Consider the following 21362-nt stretch of genomic DNA (forward strand, 5'->3'; position numbering starts at 1 on the left):
TTATTATCACTTGGTGTAATTTGATCATTGTTAGAGATGACAGCTATAGAAGGAAGAAAATGTTTTCAACCTTTTCAAAAATTTACCCTTTTTAAAATCTAGAAAAGATTAAGGTGAACATAGCTTGAAAAATCTAAACATTGCAAAGTAAAGCTCCTACCTTTGTGTAGGATGACTCCTGTGTTTTCTAAAATATGGAAATTTCTTCTGTTTTCTATTAATTGTGGTTCTGCCTATATGTGTGTCCAGTCTCTCCTATATTACTAGCATAAATCAGAGGAGCCTACAATATGTTTGCACAGTTCACTCATTATTATAATGCAGTTTTATACCCTAAGAACTGAAAACATTTTAGCAGCAGGAAGATATTAAGATTTTGTATGTATTTCTATCAACAGGAGAATGTAAATGAATGGAGTGGAGAGAACTAAATCAGTTATGTGTATCAAAAAGAAAAAAATTAAAATCAATTCAGTCACAGAAGTAATATTTATTTTTGTCCTCGGTTGGATGTATCCATTTATTTCCCAGTGTTGTGAATATCTAATTTATATAAAATAAGTGTGGTAGTTTATGAAGCTGTATCATCCAGCCAAGAGCAGCTATGGGGCATGAACAGCCAACTGAAGCAGGGAAATGGTAAAAGGAAAATTACACCCAAAAGCTGCCTCATGCAAAGCTGCACAGAGCAGCACAGTAAAACACAGCCCAGTTGAGGCCCCTTCTTTCTACAGAAACAAGTAATTAGAATTTTCTTCTGCTAATATCTGAGCTCAGTGTGGATTTGTGACGTTCTGCAGGCTTTGGTAAAGACTTTCTGGAGATTTGACAGCAGAAAATGCCACAGTCCAAATTTATATCCTGTGTGCATTTGTAATGTGAACATTTCAACTTCTGTTTTTTCCATGGGGGTTTGAAGTGCTGTGTGTGTGAACCAGACATCTGTAATGATGCTGTAATCAGGCAATGGGGATTAAGCTTATTAATAATGAAATATTGTCCTGGGAGTGCACTCGTGTTCTGATATTACTTTAGAAATTTTAGCAGACAAAACCTGTGCTCAAAGAGAAGTATTCAACGCTGATCCTTATTAATAAGAAAAAGATAAATTCCATAAAAAGCTGAGATGTGACTTTAAAAAACCTTATTCAGATCATCTTCACATATTGCAGGGAATTAAAGAGCTCTATGAATGTTTGAAGCATCATTAAAATTAGGAGGTCTCCTAAGTAAAATATGGATGTTATGAGATCTAGGATTTTTTTATGTCTATGTAACAGCACAGATAAATTTTATATTTGCCTGAAAGTAAATGAAGAATTTCAAATTCAAATGTCAACTGTCTTGAATGCTGCAGAAAGAAGGGCCTCAAAATAATTAGCCTAGAGAAACTGATCCATATTTCCTGAACACTAAGATCTATATGCCCTTACTGTGTATACTGGAGCACTTAGTTGTGTTCAAGATGAAGATTTTAAAAGCTTGTGTCACGCCCAGTCCTGTCACCTGATGATTTCTGTGTTGATAATAAAATATATTGTACTAAATTTTAATCAAATGCAATTGCATAAAATGCAATTTAATCGACTGCAGATTTCAGAAATCTGTATGTTGAGTACTGGTTACTATATTTAACTTCTGCTTTCTTTTAATGTATGAATATTAATCTGCTCTTTAGGAAAGTAGGTTTAGCAATTAAACATAGGCAACAGAAATGAATTAATTGATAGAAATTAAGTAACACTGTGGTGAGTTGACCCTGGATGGACACGAAGTGCCCACCAAGCAGCTCTATCACTCACCCTCCTCAGCTGGACAAGGGAGGTGAAACACAGCAAAAAACCTGTGGGTTGAGATAGGACCAGGAAGAGATCAGTCACCAATTACTGTCATGGGTGAAACCAGCTGGACTTGGGGAAATTAATATAATTGATTGCCAATCAAATCACAGTAGGGTAATGAGAAATAAAACCAAATCTTAAAACGTGTTCCCCTGACCCCTCCCGTTGTCCTGGACTCATCTTTGCTCATGAAATCTCTACCTCCTCCTCCCAGCAGTGCACAGGGATGGGGAATGGGAGCTGCAGTCAGTTCATTACACTTTGTCTCTGCCACTCCTTTCTCCTCAGAGTGAGGACTCCTCACAACCTTGTGTTGCTCCAGAGTGGAGTCCTTCCCATGGGAGCCAGTCCTTCACTGGCATCTCCAAGGTGAATTTTACCCACAGGCTGCAGGCTCCCAGAACTGTTTTGGTGTGGGTCCTTTCCATGGGGTCAGTCCTTCAGGAATGGGCTGCTCCAGCATCATGCCCCCACAGGGTCACGGATCCCACCAGCAAACCTGCTCCAGCATGGGCTCCTCTCCATGGGGAGCCTTCTCCAGTGCAGGCTTCCCATAGGGAACAGCCCCTGTGGGCATCTCCCTGCTCTGCTGTGGAGTCCTCCACAGGCTGCAGGTGGATCTCTGCTCCACCATGGACTGCAGGGGGACAGCTGCCTCTCCATCATCTTTGTGGGCTGCAGGGAAATCTCTGCTCCAGCCCCTGGAGCACCTCTGCCCTTTTCTTCTGCATTGACCTTGGGATCTGCAGAGCTCTCTCACTCACTTGTCTCTCTGGCTGCTGTTGCACAGTTGTTGTTTTTTTCTCTTCTTAAATACATTAACACCTCAAATGGTTCAGCAGTGTGTGTCTTTCACACAGTTAAGCTTCCCATGGCTTGTAGCTGACAACCGTTTATAAAAGTTTGGTTTCTGTCTCCATGACATTTTACAAAGGTTTGTGCTGTGTAGCTTTCAGGGACCTACCTGATTTTGCTGAGTCCTAGCTGCAGGTTGCCATTATAGGTCAGCTTGAATGTAGGCTGGGCCTGTGTATGCCTAGCAAGGCAATTTGAACTGTAGACGACTTGAACTTGTTGCCTTGACAACCTCTGAGAAGTTTCAAATGCAAGCTGTAGGTGCTGACACTGTGTTGGGTGCTCTCCACTGGATGGCCAGCTATTTTCATGCTGCATTAAGTGACCTGAATAGACTTGATGTGTGATGTTGAAAGGGGGAGTGGCAGGATTTTGCAGAGTTTCAGGGGTTGTTGGTAACATTGGATAGATTTGTATCTAAGAGAGGATCACAAAGCAGCTTTCTGTGTTGTAGGAAAGGCTTCTGTTTGTCCTCAGCTTGTGAATCTCTGAACTGATGGCATACTTAATTTCTTGAAATACAAACAAGTCTCATTTACTGTATTGGCTGGACTCATGCTCTGGAATTCTCCAGGTCATTTTAAGAGCCTCTGTTTTGCTTCAGTCTGTCCTGGCCAAGTGTAGTCAGTCCCCTGGATGTCCAGCAGGACCTCAGCAGTGGCAGCCAAGCATCCCTGCCTGGATGACAGATACCCAGCAAGAGCTGAGGTGAAGCCAGGGATCAGAGGAGCTGTTGACTGAAAACAGCCTGAGGTCCCCAGAACAGGAGAAATGAGAGCACTGAGCTCCAGTACTGTCACCTGCCAGTGTCCACAAGTGAGGCACACTGCCAGTGTCCAGTGTCCACAAGTGAGCTGACAGAGCCCTGTGCCCAGCAGCATTGGCTGACTGTCACTGTTGAAAGAGCTGCAATGAGAAAGACAGGATCATTGATGAGATCCAGATTGACAAGGGGGAAGACAGTGATAGGATATCAGATATGCTTTGTTCTGATTCCTTGTCACTCAGCTCATCTGAAATAGAAAGTCAGAAATATGGCAATGACTTGGAAGTCATCAGAACAGCAAGTTGCAGAGAGTGCCTGCTGAGCCACCTGTGCCCAGACTCAGTGCTTCAGCTACAGCTTTCTTGTGGATCTTGTGTTTTCTTTATTTGTCATGAAGTAATTCTTGCATCTTATATGTATTTTCATGGATTGTATCAGTGAGGTATACATACATTCTGCTTGGTAAAAATAATATGTAATATAAAATGTGCATTTTAACTAGTAATGTGCATTCTTTATGCAGGTACAGAAGGCTTGGGATTTAGCATTACTTCAAGAGATGTCCCAATTGGTGGCTCTGCTCCAATTTATGTGAAAAACATCCTTCCAAGAGGTGCAGCTATTCAAGATGGGAGATTAAAAGCTGGAGACCGATTAATTGAGGTGAGGAAATATTACATGTTCCTTGTCTGCATTTTGGCATGAGCCCACATGCTATATCACTTCCAGAGGCTTATAGTATATTATGTTACAGGAGAATTTTTCCCTCTTTTTCCTTTTTTTTGACTTTATTTTTTTTAGGTAAGAGATCAAGTTGCTGGGAATTTTCAGTACATAACTATTTAAAGACAGTTATGGACCCAGGACCAGACATACTACAAAAACATAAGTTAACATGTCCTTATATGAATATAGTGGCATAGTCTTGTGTTGCTGTTTAGAAATATATTGAAGCAAAGTGATTGTTACCTAATAAGTAGAATTAAATCAGCATGAAGTGACAGGCCAGAAATTATTGAAGATGTTGCCAAGGATGGGAGGCAATACCCTGAAAAGGTTTAGTGAATTAACTGAAAGAGACATAAGAGGAGGGGAGTCCTACAGAGAATCAAGGCCACTTATCTCCTGAAGTAAGGATGTCCTCAAGGGAACTAAATTTCTCTTAGATAGGTGCACTGCAGAGATCTTTCTGCAAATCTAGCTGGAGTGATATGTTACCACCCACAGCTCTTCATTACTGTTCCTAAGCCAAATGACACTGGAGGTACAGCTGAGTCTGTAACTGCCTCTCAGTGCTCTAACTTCACTTTACTGCAAAATTGGCCAAGTCAGCTTGAAATGTTGCTGGAGGATAGCCCCCTATAATTACTGTAATTCAAGGTAACCCAAATGACTTGGTAGAAGGGGACTGAGAAGCTGTGCTCTCTTGTGAGGGGAAGGAAAAAGATGGTTTGCTGACTTCTGAGCTCCCTTGCTTAACACTGCTAGTTGATTTGCCTTCATTTCCAAAATGTTTCTGAGCAAGCAAGCCTGAGATTATTCGATCTTTCTCTGGCTTCTCCCTTGTGAAGTTAGCTCATACAGTGAGAAATCCTGCATGTATTCCACACCTGCTGTCCTGATCAGTGGCATGTGGAGGCCAAGGGATTGGACCACTGAACAGAGGCAAGACTAGCAACCCCAAGGTTATACAGGGAAAGAATTACTTTCTACTTTGGTCACAATTCGTTGTGTTAAATATATTTGGAAGGAATGTATAACACCAAGACATGTGGAAACAGGACCAGTTTGGGATCATATATTGATTTTGCTGAAAAATATTTATGCAGACATTCTTGTAAGATATTCCAGTAAACGGGATTAGTTGGCTTTACAGTGTGCTGAACTATACTGTTGCTGCTGAAAAGGAGGGATGTATAAATGTCTGGCTTGTAATTTGTATTTGTATGAGAAGGATGACCATTTAATTCTATTAAATGAAAGCTGCAATGTGAGCTAATAAGCAGATTGCTCCAGTGAATTTTTTAATACTGTCCCATATGATTCACATGACTTTTTGCTGTAAGTGTCTGCTGGTTTCCCTGTTTTGGAGTCTTACTGATGTCTAACATTTTCCTTTGTTACAGGTAAATGGAGTTGATTTAACAGGCAAAACTCAAGAAGAAGTTGTGTCCTTGCTGAGAAGCACCAAGATGGGAGGAACCGTTGCCCTTTTGATTTTTCGACAGGAAGAAACATTCCATCCGAGGGAACTGGTGCGTAAAATAGAGAGCAGCTAAGAGATTTAGATGAGTATGAGCAAACGATTTGATCTTGTCTCCTGTTAGTAAACATGCATGGCCAGCACTGAATATAAGAAAAAGAAAAAAAAAGGCTATTTTGCTTTATTTAGAACATTTTACATGCATGTTTTCTATTTTCTTCAGGATCTTCTATTGGAATTAAGTATTTGTTGATATTGTATAAGCGAGAGCTTTATTTTGAGTGAAAATATTTATTATAGGAGAAGCTATTGCATAGACTTTATTTGGATGCATGCAGACAAGTAGATCTTTTTATATCTTTCATAAGAACAAATCTATGTTTGAAAGCCTGCCATTTGTCCCACTGCTCACTAATATGTTCTCAAACATTTAATATTATGCCAAAATAGGATATGTAAATACCTTTCTATCAAAAAGTGGAAAATATAAGAAGTTGTAGCCTTTTTTGAATATAAATGCAATCTCTGTGGAATGGAAACCCTGCAGTTATTAATTTAGCAGGGCAATTCAGAAGATGTTTCTAAGGAATTTACATTAAATAGGAATAAAATGATGTTTCATACTGTACCTGCTCCACTTGCATAGTGTATATTGATATTTCTCTGATAATTATTCAAGATAACTTCTGTTATGAAAAGGTAGACTCTGAATGGTAGCAGTCTTACTTTGTTCTGTACTCAATTAAACTGCTGAAGTTATTTATTATTTGTATTATTGTAGCTATATACAGTTCTAAAATAACTTACTTGGCTGCATTATTGTGAGAAGATAGACAAATATAAGTATGATAAATTAATAACTTCATTTTTCTATTGGATTTTTGTTATTCTGAATGCAAAGAAAATTAATTTTTGTTTGGCCATTTCAAGATATTAAATATTAGCCTTTTACTTTTCAAAACTACCATTAAACCTAGGAAGTCAGAGTGGCAGGGGAAGTTGCAATGAACCAACTTTTACCTTAAAATTCTTGGAACATGCCTTCAAGTGCTGAAGTGAAAACTGTCATAAAGTCAAGAAAAATAAAAACTTGAAATCCTATTACACCCTACCTTATCACTGTAACAGTGAAAGCAATCTGTTTATAAGTTCCTGTGGTATAATTTTCATGGCACTGCTATCTTTCATACAGGTGAATGAAAATGCTTTTCGAGATTTCTAAATAAACTTAGAAGTAAGAAAATGTCTTAATTTTGTGTATATTATTTCTGTGGTAAAATGAGCAAGTTTTAATGCCTAATTTGACGTGAGATTTGGTTTAAATAATTGTAAACAAATAAATTGGTGTAAATAATGCAGAGATTTAATAGCAATACATTATCTATTTTTAAAATAACAGCAAGTCAGCCCCTTTGAAGGAGTTGAAGCTCAGCAGCCTCCCTGCTGTGGCTCAGGCACTACTCTCTCAAATACTTTGGCAAAGTCCAGCCTAGGGAAGCCAGACCTTACTGTGTCTGTGGCAGGTGGGCTTTGCAGTGTGTAATGAGATCAGATCTGGACTGGTGTGTTTTTCTGCATTTCCAGTTGAACAAATGGTGTTGTGAGGATCTGACAGTACATGTGTGTGATGATCCTCTGTTCCATAAGGATTTGTTTGTTTGCATTCTGACATAAAGAAATCTTAGGTATTCACTGCTGACTGCTGCCAAAGAGCAGGAGCAGAATTGCTGGGGAAGGTGTTGAACTAAAAGTCATCATAAAGGCTGTTCTTTCTTCTCTGGTAAGAAATAATCCTTAAAAAAAAAATAAAGCAAGTCTTTTCACCAGTTCCTTTCACTGACTTTTATTGGCTTTTTGAAAAAAACAAAACAAATGAAAAAACCCAAGCAAACCAAAAAGCCAAGGAAAAAAAGAAAGGAAGAGAATGACCTGAAATCACGTCCATTCATTTTTTCACATGCAAACCTTCTCTGGCCACTTAGGAAAATGTTGTCTTTGCATCTTTCCCCTATTTCTCTCATATTTTCTACCTTTGTGTGCTTTAAAATAATAACTGAGATGTGTCTCAGAAACCATATGTAGGAAATCATGTTATTTGATGTTATCCATCTTATTAAGGGCAGGACTTGCTGTTCCTTACTGAGAACACTCAATATTAAAATAATTTTATATTTACCAGCGTTTGTATAGATAGTAATCCCAATAAAAGAGGTGTTTAGATTTTTTGTTTTATGTTTTGGCTTACGGCTTGTTGAATGGTTTCTGAAAAAAATTAAACATCTTTAGATTTCTTTTTGAGTAAAATAAAGATAATAAACTTCAGGAAAGTTAAGGAGTTTAATATTGCTGTTATTATCTGTAAGGGGCTTTTGAAAATGTGTAATTGTAGCTAAAATTTAGAGGATTATTAAGGGGAGCCTGTTTAGTTTGGTACAGGACCTCTGAAGCTTGTGTGGATCACGTCAGGTATGTGTGTGTGATAATCCAGTGCAGCAGAGCACGATAAAAGTGAGGAAAGTGTGGAAGCAGGGAATAAAATCAAGTTGGCAGAAGTCAGCTTTTCTAATTACTAATTCTAATACTGGGCATTTTATTCTTTCTACAGTTACCTAATACCTGATAATAGGTAATGTATTAGGGCTTGTCCACACTGATGTGAGCTAGAGACTCATTATCTCTGAAAAACCTTCCCTCCCTGCCCCCTTTTCACAAAAGGGCCGAGGATTGCTCTGGTTAAGTAGAGCTCCTGGAGCACTGTGGTTACCTCACATAGCTTGTGAAGCATTTGCTTAGAGCTGCTACTGACTCTGTGAATCCTCTGAAGGATTGGCTTAGGTTATTTAGCTTTTGAGCTATATTCTCAGTACCAGCAGATACTGGCTGGCAGCATTAGTCTCCAGTACCCTAAGAATTAATATGCCCATTGGTACATGTGGGACCTTTACATTTTTCTTGTGGTGGTCTTCATTTATTTTCTTACTGGTTGTTGGGTTCAGGTTGAAGCTTACTGGATGTTTGTGTTACTGCTTTGCCACTACATTTTTGTGTTTATCATTTGATTCTCCTGCAAATCAGCCTAAAGCAAAAATGTCCAGTAAACTCTGTCATTTCATTAGGGCCCAGCAGAATGGAAAGAAAGAAATGGCTGGTTAGTCCAAAAGTGATCAGGCAGCCAGCACCAAGATGTCTCCTGAGTTCTCAAATGGGTTTTAATGTAGGTGGGTGTGGGCTTGGAAGAGCCATAGTTCCTCATGTGTGTTTCCAGAATTGGTTGTGGATGCATTTTCCAATGATGTGTGTTTGCCTCATGTATCCCAAGACACAGGTGAAGAATGCAATGTACAGGAGGGTCCCATCTCTGGGGAATGCTTCCTCCTCTCCTGAAATAAGCAGAGCTGCAGTTCTAGTTCATCCAGAAATGCTCAAAAGGGGAATCCCTTGCTAAAATGAGAGTGGATTTTTAAAAAAAAATAGGTACTCATTTAAAGTATTTGGAAGGATTCATCTGGACTGCTGAGGTCATTCTCTGAAAACTTGAAAGTAGAAGGGAAAAGCTATGGGGGAACTTCCCTGAGTGTGAACGTTCCACTAGCCAGAAAATGGTGTGAGCAGCTGTGGTTGTTCCTTGGCCAGAGAGTCACCTCCCTTGCAGCCAGGCAGAGTCAGGTGCAAGTACCATAAGGACCCTGGAATTATTTCTGTTCACTTCTCATGTACTGGTTTTTTAGACAAATTTCAGTTCGGGGTGTGACGAACACCCTTCATTTTTTACTATCACTTCACGTCAGAATTAGAGCTCTTTGTTTATCCCCTTGCTGTTAGATAGTATATGTCGTATGTAGTTGTGTTCTTATTTATTTTTTTTACTTCCTTTAGAATGCAGAACAAAGCCAGTCACAAATTCCAAAGGAAACGGTAAGAGCTTTGTCTTTTCCATACTGGAAGACTCCCAAATGTTTTAAAATTGATATGGCACTTCTCCATCAAAGTTTTACAGATCCTTCTTTCACCTTGTATACTGTAGATGGCTCTCTGTAGCTTTACATTTTAAATGCATTTTTTTAATGTAATTTCAAGTACTGTTTGAAAATTATACACAATTCTCTTACTACGTATGTTCAAGTGCCATTTGAAATTACATCTCTTATATACAGCCAAAGGCCTAAAGTTAAATGATAAGAGTAGACTTTAGCTTGGGTTACATATTGAAGCTAATTGTTTGATTCATAATTATATGACAGATATCTGAGATACAAACACAGAAATTAGTCAACTAGGATTTAAATGTTAATTGTATCCTCGTAGCAAACCATTGTTAGTTATTTTTAAGAAACTATGGAAGTAGTATTAAGTTTAACCTTTTTGAGGGCTGCAACAGGCCTGCATGTGATATTCCAGTGAAGCTCTAGACTGAGGTTGTGTAGTGTTAATATATCTCACTTCAGTCAGTGAAACATGATCAGTCCAATATACAATACACTAATACATCTAAAAAGTTTTTCTAAAATAAAAGGTGTATTTTATGAAATATCAACAGAGAATATAACAGTAATATATTACCTTAAAGATTTACTGGATCTTAGTTAAAAACATACTTCAAGAAACTCCATTCAGTTAGGTACCTATTTAAAAATTATATAATAAATTAGATCATGGAGAAATGGAGATGATTTGTGTTGGGATTTGAAATTAGTTAGGCTGCTGAAAAACAAAAAGAGCTTGTCTAGGTAATTCAGAATGTCTTATCAGCAATGGCAAGATGGTGTCAGTGTCTGGAATAAAGAGAAAGCCATGACTAGGTAAAGATATGTAAGATCCAACTCAGTGAGGTAATCAAGGGTGTGTTGGTTGATACTAGTAATTTTTCAGGTCAATGGAATGTAACTGTAAAAATGGGAATTTGGGTTAAATGTTAGCAATATTCACTTCTATCCTTCCGGCTTTTCGTGTCCTTCTCTCTGAAAGTCATCTGCTTAAGGGCTCTGCAAAACTGTGGGTGTACCATTGTTTGAGATATGCCTTGTGGTATCTCTTTACTGCATCTCATTAGAGGATGTATGTTTTTATCTTGATAGGTTCTTACCACGTACTGCTGATATATAAGGAGATCAAAGATCAAAGCCCAGGATAGTATTTCTATCTGTAATCAAATACCACTGAGGAAAATTTGTGGGTGCAGCCTTATAAAAGTATCCCGGTATTAGGAGTTGAAATTCCACCCCAAAGCTCATTAAGATAAAGCAGATTGCATACAAGGTGTTTATAGAAATCAGTTGCTCATCTGTTGCAAAGTTAATGTTTTGTAGCAAATTCTGTGGTGAAAACCCTTCCTTGGCATTCTTGGAAGCAGCACCCTAACTTCATCTAAGGAAAGAACAAAATGAAATGGGTATCTCCCATTTGTTCTCTTTAGATGTGGGATGAGAAATGCTTGTAAATCAGGAGGTTATGCAGGAGAAATAGGGAGTGAATGAGTAGCTAGGGATTCTGAAAAAACAGCTAAAAAGCCCTAGCAAGCCTTGAAAACATGAGACTGAGTTGGAAAACATATGAAGACTGAGTAACATATGGTTACTGAGGGAATGAATCTAGAAATCTGATCAATACAAAAAATTTGCCTAATGTATTGGGTTTTTCATTTATTATGCTTGGGATTTTTTGTTATTTATTTAAAGGCTCAGAACAACAGTGATTGATAGTAGGAACTCTAGGTCTCTTTATATTTACTGACTCCAGTATGTGAATAAAAAAAGGGACTAAATGTGAAAGGTTTTAGTGGGTATTTGTAATGCACAATGCTTTTGCACTTACTTCCCTTGTTCCAATCTACTTAGCTTTGGATAAGTGTGATACTTCAGTTTTACAAAACTAATTTTCCTGAGCTGCACATTAATAATACAGTCACACATTCTTTTTTATTATTTTTGAAAGTATTTCTCATTGCTTTCCTTTATTCTCCTTCGTTCTGCCTCAATACCTATTTATTTCTCCTCTGTCTACTTTTCAGGTCTTTGAGATTTCTAATCTCACAATTTCTATTTCGGTGCCTGCTCTGATCTTTGTGCTGTTAGTAGTGAGGTTTAGACTTCAAGTGTCAAGGACTTGATAGTAGAAAGCAAAGCAAAAAAAAAACAAAAACAAAAAAAAACCCAACAGAAGAGCATGATGAAGGCAGTGAAGCTATAGAAATGAGAGAGGTGGAATGCAAGTCTGTTTTTCATTTAAAGGCAAAATGGTTGTGGGGTGGTTTTTTTTGTTGTTGTTTTTATGTCTTTGTGGAGAAAGAGAGGGAAAATACACCTTTGAAATTAAAAAAAAAAGAAAAAAAAAACCTCCCGTGAAAGTAGAAGACCTAAAATAAAATTGCAAAATATCAAGCCTAACTTATAATTCTTTACTCAGGGGTTACCTTCATGTAACTGTTACTTTGAAATGGTAAATTTCATAAATATTGTGGCACTTAGATGCAGTAGTTAGTCCCCATTGAGGTAATGAAAGAAAACCTTGAAGGTAATTTTTTCCTAATTTGTGGCCTGAAATCCCTACAACCCATATAAGAAAGCATGTCAATTCAGTTTTTTTATGCACCATCACAGAATACAGATTCTCAATCTTAAACTTCCGTATGAGAAGATTTTGTAATTTGATAGGCTCACACAATTTAAGCTCTGTTCTCCAGTTTTACATAAGAAATTCAAATTGCTGATGCAGCTTCAACTTCTATCCAGTAACTGTGCCCTGGTGAAAACAGGACTGGTGTTTTTACCTTCTGCTTTGCCTATGAGCAGAGCCAGGGCTCTGTTTCCTCATGAAACAAGGAAATCTCCTGTATCTTGGTTGAGAGGTTGTTTCACCCAGCCATGAGTTTGTACCATTTGTATAACTGATGACAGCATGGAACAGATGCACCTATTGCTAAACAGGGTGATTATTTGGAATGTAGGAAATTGACTGTAATATGAAAAAACTATTAATTTATCATTATTACATTTCTGTTCCTAAGCATAATTATCTTAATCCTGTTACAGTGCATTGAAATGAACTGTTAATTATGCTATGTAAAACATCTGCCAGTTAATTTTTCCTCATACTCTTTGAAGGCTGATAGTATTTCAGTAATATTTTGCTTTTACCATTGTCATTCACTGTTTGTTTTCTGAATTCAGAGCCAGCAAGTTAACTTTCATGTAAGCATAATGCTAGAAAAATAATAATTATCATATGAGTAAGTATTTCCTAAGGAGTGTTGTCTATTGATAAGAAGAGATTCAGAGTTAGAATTCAGGATTTCATTTCATGATTGTTGCACTCAGCACCATGGAAAAGCTTCAGTTTTCTGTTCTCATTTGTTTTTCTGTCAAATCGCTGTAAGTGAGCAGAATGTTATGAATTTAAGCAAGTGCAGGATTTGTAACAGTGACATAACAAGAGTGGTTGGTGTGTTGGAACGATATATAAATGATTAGCAGCACTGATAGAAATTGCAAATGGGATTGTTTTTTATTTTCTTCTGAACTCAAACATTTGATACTCCAGTTATTACCTAAATTTCATTTTGGTCACTACGTTTTTTCAGATCTAATTGCTGTTCTTGCCATATTCCTCTGTGTGTGATTCTGAGTAAATTAGCTAGCTACACATTTTATGCAAGAATTCATTGGCTATAGGAAATGGGTGATACTGGTCAGAAGGCATTTTGCCAGAACTTGTGAATAGTTACTTTTGTACACTTTTTGTTCATAAGATTTCATATTGTGAGTATGAGAGGCAATACTAGCAAATGCCTAGAAGAACACGATTTTGGACTAAGACTATACCACCAGCAGTGGTATATCAATAGGTACAGAATGATTTTATTGAAAGAGGATATGTCTCGACTGATGCTTAAGCTGATGCTGTTATTTCCTCCATGGTTCTTAGGAATGCTGCAGATATATTTTTGTACCTTTTAATCTTCTAATGATGTGAGGCACAAGGGTGATTACAATGTTTTAAAAGCATTTTTTAGTGCAATTTTGAGTGGTTTCAGCTAGTAATTTTAATAAAATTTTGACTTAAGAAATAGATTACTGCCCATATGAAAGAAATAGGTAGTGAATGTGTGATTTCTGCAAGGTACTGTTGTTGTTTCAGTCTTTTACCATGGGAAATACTCTAGTATTATATAGCATGTTCTGGCACATTTATGACTGGAGAGAAGACATTAATTCCTAGTGAATAATTAATACAGCAGTTAAGTGGCTGTGATCATGAATGCTTTTTGACCAGTCTGAATTTCCTGGAACATTCAGTGATAAGCCACATAAACTTCTGCATAATGCAGTGCTTAGAACTGACCCTCAGGCTCAGTTTTGGCTGTTAGCAGCTGGTGATTTACCTGGGATGTGGTGTGGCACATTTAAAGTGCAGCACCATAAGGCAGCTGTGGCTGCTTTCTCAACACTGGCATTGAAGACTTGCTGAAAAATTCCAAGTTTCATGGAAGACAAACATACATGTCCCTCCACTGTGACAGGGTTTTGTTAGTGCCACCATTGCAGAGTCATCCAGAAGCCACACCCTTGTGTACAAACTTGTTGATTTGGTGCAAACCTTGTTTTACTGAATCATTGCCTTTAGACTCCTGGTGTTGATTCTCCCTTGATATTAAATGCAGGGGAACTAGTGAAATGAAGTGGTTTGCCCTGGTTGCCTGAAAGTTGGCAGCAGAAGTAGGAGGGAGACACAGATCTCTCTGAGGTGCTCCATACTGGCTTTACTTCATGGGGAATGTGTTTCTTGCCATGGATTTCTACAAAGACATTATTTCTCTTTCAACTTGTTTTCCCTGTCTGTCTTTTCCAGACACTACCTCTTTCTTCAGTCTTTCAGGTCTTGTAAATCCGATAGGCTAGTGAGAGAAGTATAAGGATTTTTAGGGAGCTCTGTCATTAGTGTGTTGAGCATTGAAGTTTTTCTTGAAGAAGGGATAGTGCAGAGAGCTGTAGCTTTATAGGCTTCTTTGGCAAAGCAGACACCTGCTGTGTACCTAATCCCTTGGCTTTCACTTCTCTAGGATAAGCAAAGTGTAAAGAAACGGGGTTAGCATTACAATCACATGTTTTTGTTTCAGGACATACAGTAGGAACACAAAGTTTGAACAGGAGCAGCAGTTTTGAACAGAGTATGTTGGCCTGAATAAAGTACAGTCATTATGGTACCTGCAACAGACTAGTCCCTGTAAGAATTTCTGAGATTAAGAACAAACATAATGTAATTTTAATGGTCTGATCAATTTTTGAAATGTAGAATCTCATTTGATTAAACCAGTTTCTATGGCAGCCCAGATCAGAGTGGAGGCATTAGGGAGAGTAATGTAAGTATAGACAAGCAATGGTCTTCTTATAGAGAGGAGTAACAAACATGTGGATGTACTTAAACTTGGGCTTTTGCAGAGCCTTGATTTCCATTCTAAATGAAAATCACATGCTAGAATTTTTGTGCTTTGGAAAAGCATTTAATTTTTTCCTAAATCTTATATTAATCCATCCAAACCTTTAAACTGAAGTTATTTTTGCATGTGGAACATCTTTTTTGATATTAAATTAAATCCTTAAAATGGACATAACAGGAAAGGCAGTGGGGCTGCTTTACAGTACTTTCATGAGCTAGCATTTTTGCCTATAAATACTTACCAAACTTCATCCACATCTAATATACAAAAAACTCTTCCTTGATGGGATTAAGATTAAAGCAGAGCACATTTCCCATAAAATCTCAGAATTCAGATCTAGTTTTTGATATTTAGCAGCTGCTGTTTGATTTGAATGAATGCAATCTTTGCCAGATGTGACATATTAACTTTGCTAATATGAATAATGAGTCTCTGTATAAAAGCAAATAAGATTTATTAGTGTTTATCTAACATATGACAGATATTAAAATTCTTGGTCTTGGAAAAGCTAGAAAAAGAAAGAAAACATAAGAATTCTGTTTGTTTAGTTGGCTTAAGCCTTGTATCATTTATAACCAGGTAAGTAGACACTTTAGGTCCTCAAAACCTACAATGCAACAGAACTGTTTGATTAAAAAAGAAAAAAAAGAAAAAAACAGAAAAAAAAGAAAAATGGGATTTTATTTCAGGAGAAAACTACGTTGGAGTGTGCATGCCACTATTGGATCAGTAGACAGGATTTTCTCTGCTTATTGGGTTGCTCTGGCTATATTTTTCTTTAATGCCTACCATGGTGGGATGCACCAGCTCTCAGTTACTCCACCCAAGGAGGGACCTCAGCTGTTGTTAGGGAGGTGTGTTTCAGGCCACCAACATTGCTCTGTTTTCAGTACCTCCAGCAGTACATTACATTTTTATAACTACTAAACATCACTCCCCACAAAACAGTTGTTGACCAAGGAAGCTGTTTTGTTTCCTTAGAGCTATTTGTTTCATGTATTCTACATTTGTATATGTGATGGCATAGGATGAGAGTGAGTCATCATTCTTTTGTGTACCTCAGTTTGGAGGTAAGACAGCAGTATCACCCACTTAACTTGAAGGAGAAAACAGTTTGAATAATCCCTGATGTTAAGATTGTCTTTGCACAATAGCTAAGTGAAACCTCCTCTCTTGCATGTATGCTGCCACATTCTATTTTGTTACAATAATAAAGAGACAAGTTTTATTGGTTTCCCAGACTTAGAGGGCTTATATTCCTTATTATTGTGGGTACCTTATCAGAAAGAATTAAGTAATGGATGCTGTATTAAAATCTTCTAAAGACTGAAATACCTTGGAAAACCTATTATGTTAGGTTGGAATTCCCCATTATTTGAACCCAGTGACTAAAGTTGGGATTTTGCAATTTCCAGTAGTTTTACAGCCTACACTTCCTAGAGAGCTCTTAGATCCACCAGACTCATCTTTTGAGAACTTCAGGTTTTTCATCTGAATAAATTGTAAAGAGAGAAGACACATTTGTGAGGCAAAAGGCTGATAGATTAACAAAATAGTATTTAAACAGTGGCTAACAGGGATGTAATGTTAGAAGGCTGGGCACAACAGAACTTGACACAGCTAAATTGAATGGTCAGTGGGGTCATTCAAGTTGTTAGGTAGTGTTTGTGCTATAGTAAACTAATCATATGAATGCCATTGTTGTGGTGTATATATATATATACCGATATAAAGGGGTGTTGTATGTGTACATGCATATACATGTGCATTCAACAGCTCTGTAAAAGGTTTTATGTACACGTGTTCATGTATAACTTGGAAATACAGGTTATCCTTCAAGAGTGGACATGCAGAGTATTGGTTGTATTGGTTGCTCTGTGAAAGGGAACAGGAGCACATTTTTGTATACATAGTCACAAAGTAATGTGCAGACAAGTTTCAGTGACAGTAACTGCTGAGAAGGCAGCAGGTCTAAGCTTGCAAGAGAAGGAACTTACTGGAGAGAATGCTGCCAGATTTGTAGCAGCAGTGAGTCACTTAGGCAACCTGTCCTGACTTGACTGAAAATTGCTTCCCCTGTTAGGTGGGAGGAAGGTTTTCTTTGCTGTTCAGTTTCTGTTTTCACCTATCTCATGCTGCTTACTCACCAGCTGAACCCTGATGAGGTCCAGCAAAGGGAAGAAGTCCCAAGCTATAGTGTGTAAAACACCAACCCCCAGCCAGTCGAGAGAGGTGATTGTCTTGCTCTGCTCCTCACTTTGGAAATTGTGTGAAGTTTTGGGCACTGCAGGATAAGAAAGCTCTGAAGCTATTAGAGAGTGTCCAAAGGAGAGCAACGAGGATGGTGAAGGGCTTTGAGAGGAAGCTGTGTGAGGAGCAGCTGAGATCACTTGGTCTGTTCAGCCTGCAGAACAGGAGAGACCTCATTGTGGTCTTCAACATCCTCCCAAGGGGAAGAGGAAGGGCAGACACTGATCTCTGATCTGTGACAGAACCCAAGGCAATGGCCTGAAGTTGTGTCAGGGGAGGTTTAGGTTGGATATCAGGAAAAGATTCTTCACCCAGAGGGTGGCTGGGCACTGGAACAGGCTCTCCAGGGCAGTGGTCACAGCACCAGCCTGACAGAGTTCCAGAAGCGTTTGGACAGTGCTCTCAGGCACATGGTGTGACCCTTGGGGTGTTCTGTACAGGGCCAGGAGTTCAACTTGACGATCTTTGGGGGTCCCTTCCAAGTCAACATATTCTGTAATTCTGTGATAAAAGGATAAAGAGGAGATGCTGTTACTAGTATGATGAGAAAATTAATGGCACTCTTAACTCTCAAAGTCTATCTTAATGTTGTTTATAAAATTAAATCTGATTTTATGATCAGATCAGAACTTATGTAGAAAATAATGTTATGTGAAAGAGAAAAACAATCCCCTCCCCCCCTTTATCTTACAGCTTTTTTTAATCTCTGTATATATCAAAACACTGCCGTAAGTTTGCTCTAGTCAGGAAGTTTATCTTTAAATTTACAATATATTTATGTTGTATTTAAAAAGAAAAAAACTTATCTCAAATGTTGCTTGGCATAAATTGATGCTAAATATGATTTTGAAGCCAAAAAAGTCACCTGCATATTTTATCACCAATAGAATTTTTATTGCAAATTACATAGTTGAGCAGCTTCATTCAGTCATTTCAGATGACCTTTTCCTCAGCAGCCTCTGTCTGAACAGAATATTGTTCTGCTGTTAATTGTTTTGGACATAGTGTGTGAAAAATCTTAGGGGAGTTGAATTTTGTTGTTCAGGGTTCACAGTACATAATTTTGCTTGCATGTTTACTGCTGGCCTGTCAAAATATATGACGGAGTAAATTTCTCCTACAGATCAATTAATCAAGAAAATAGTGTTGAGGTGTTTGATTGACATAGTGAAGCTGTTAATTTAGAGAGTATCAAGATCAAATGGAAGCTACTGCAATTAAGAAGTGACTGTGTTCTCAGCTGAAAATTTTTAATGCTGCATTTTAGATTTTTTGTGCATTTTTATGCATGGACATATTAGGGAATTTCTGTGATTTGTTGCATTTAAATACTTAATGTCCAACACAATTTCAGTGCAAATTTTATTTTTTTATAATAGCTCTTTTTATATTGATTGAGAAGAGTTGCTGTACACGTAATGTTTCAGTATTCTAATGGGCTTTGGAGAACAAAAGTTCAGTCATTATGAGATTTTGCTGGGGTTTTTTTGTTTTGTTTTGGTCTTTACAACTTTGGTTCAAAATATTATGGTAGCAGGCTAAAAATCTTCCTTCTCATTTCTCTGTGAATGGCTCCTTTAAGACAGGCTTAGAGATTCCTTGTCACTATATATGGTCCTGTTCCAAGGTTTGTATTATGAAGTTATGTTCAATATATCATACATAGTAAGACCTTCTTTGATACCATGGTGTGGCACAAATGTTAAATATGCTACTTTCATATCCATAGCCCTTGATAGTTAAGTTTTTATTGAAAGCCAAATTTTTCATGTTTGTTCTACTTTTTTTCTTTCTCTACATTCAAGCGTATGATACTGACAGGTGTCACACAATCTAGAGGGCAAAAGGCTTCTTATGTCCCTAAAATTCCAGATGCAGATATGGTGGTAAAGCAAGTGTGCTTATGTGGGAAAAATTGTAGATACCCTATGAAGTCCCTAAAGAAATTTATCCATAGCTTAGTAAGGGTAATTTTCTTCCTTGGTGAGTTGAGCAATTTTCTCATGCCTTCAGTACTTCTGAAGTAGCACTGATTCAGTGCTGAGGCTGCTGTTTCTTATTTTTTCATGAGCATGATCTGCTCACTCATGTGCAGCTGCTACGGAGTAATTTGTTCCAGGTTTTGGCCTCATGTTTCACCTGCACACTCAGGTGTCTGTAGCCTGATATTGCCTTATTTCCTTATTCAAGATTGCAGGAAACAAGTAAGTGGAAGCCTCACATTAAAACCAGTGTTGAGCTAATGATGCAGCTCTTTGGTCCCTCTGAAGAGAGGTAGGGTAGAGGCCATTAGCCAAGTCTTTGGGGATGCTTATGAGATGCTCACTCCAATTGACCCTTTGTCATATAGAAGTGCACCTGACAGGCTGTGCAAGGAAGTGGTTTAGTTCTGTGCCCTGGAAGGGAGACTGCTTTGCCTGAAGTTTTGGTGGATTTTTTTGAAGATAGAAAATATGGAGCAAGAAGGCAATTGATTCCAAATTTATGTTAACAGCAGTAAAGAAAAATTCAATAAGCATCCCTGCTTTCTTTGATAAGCCACACATCCTACCTTGGCTTTATCTCTCTTTTCTCTCAAGCTTTATTCCTGCTACTATTTATTAAGGAATATGAATGTGATCAGTGTACAGAAATTATAAGGTAACATGCATCTGTCTCAAATTGTTTTATTGTGCAGCCACTCAACAAAATATGGATTCAAATGTATGCTGGAGCTAGTGCTTCTGTAAGCCAAGCAGGAAAATTAGGGTGGTAATTTTCCCATAATTTAGGAAACATCTTTTAGATAAAGTGTTTTTCAAGGGACACAATACACCTTTCCATTCCTTACATCCAGCATTGGTTATTCTGTTTAATGTGGCCAAGTGATGTGTTTGAATAGTGGGATTCATAAGCAAGCCAGCCTAGTTATGGCACATTGATGGAGTGTTAATTTTTTTTTTTTTTTATGAACCATTGTGCTTAGTTATGAACAAAAGGAGTCTAGTGCAAAGGCAAGGGCTGGTGAACACATGAAGGTTCACGTTTTTAACCAGGTGGGAAAAGACAGAGCTCCTGTTTTTCTTCCCTCAGCTGTTTCAGCTCTCTCAGCAGTCTGACTGCCTTCCCATGTGACATTTTTGCACTTCATTTCTAGGTCAATGGTGACACAACTAGCATGCTTGTGCCCAAATTGATCATCTCAGACTGCTGTACTCCACATGGCTTTCACATCTATCTTTGCCATAGGCTGTGTTTGCATTTCTTCAAGTCTTAAGAAACAGAGACAGCTCAGCAGGCGCACATTAACTTCTCATACATCTTCTCACTCATATGAGTGAGCTTTGCAAATAAATCAGTGATGTGGGAAAAGTTGGTATAAAATCAGTGTCAGAAACAGAGGTGACATGTTGCTAAAATTATGAAAATTTGGCCAGATTAATTCTTCCAGAGAAAAACTGCCTATGCTGGACATTAGTGTGCACCTTCTGCTGCATGCTCTCTTACTCTTTCTCCTTCATATGGGTGAAAAAAACCCAGCACAGTCAGGTTCACAAACATCTTTTTGCAGAGAATTGCTTTTAAGGACATGACTTGTTTCTTTAATTGACAAATTATAACCAAAAGTGGTTATAACCACTTTGTTAGATTCGAAAGAGGACCAGAAACAAGTGAGCAGCATCTGCAGTAACGGCTGGGGCTGGTGAACAGCCAGTCCCTCTCGTTCCTCCCTTTGGCAGAAGCCTCTGGTGCATGAGCACTGCTCCTCAGGGCATGGCCACTCTCATTGCTGGGTGTTGTGCCCATGCTGCTGCCCCATTAATGTCACTGCTCTGTGGGGACACTGCAAGGCCTCTGGTCCCAGCCTGTTGCCACCCTGAACTTGGCAGGAGGTGAACGTGAGGTTGGTCCCCTGTGCTTGTGTGGCTTTTGATGCATGGACAGGTGTCACTGAGCAGCTCCTTGCTGGCAGCTGTGGCAGGCCTGTGACTGTAGGGGGGTGCTTAAAACCTGGGATTTTCCCTGCCAGGCTAA

At 38.2% G+C, this 21362-nt stretch overlaps 1 protein-coding gene across 12 annotated transcripts in view; it reads left to right on the forward strand.

Annotated features, from left to right (window-relative positions):
• PARD3 (par-3 family cell polarity regulator) overlaps positions 1–21362 on the forward strand; it is a 442545-nt gene that overhangs the window by 246175 nt on the left and 175008 nt on the right. For 8 of the 12 annotated variants that reach the window (XM_088159644.1, XM_088159667.1, XM_088159618.1 and 5 more), the window contains 3 exons: positions 3986–4125; positions 5589–5717; positions 9542–9580. In XM_088159644.1, the coding sequence (XP_088015770.1) occupies positions 3986–4125; positions 5589–5717; positions 9542–9580 (308 nt within the window). The remainder of the gene's footprint in view (positions 1–3985; positions 4126–5588; positions 5718–9541; positions 9581–21362) is intronic. The other 4 variants (XM_088159672.1, XM_088159666.1, XM_088159633.1 and 1 more) reach the window with 1 other exon arrangement.

The sequence above is a fragment of the Sturnus vulgaris genome, chromosome 1, assembly GCF_052056855.1.
Source record: "Sturnus vulgaris isolate bStuVul1 chromosome 1, bStuVul1.hap1, whole genome shotgun sequence".
NCBI classification, from domain to species: domain Eukaryota; kingdom Metazoa; phylum Chordata; class Aves; order Passeriformes; family Sturnidae; genus Sturnus; species Sturnus vulgaris.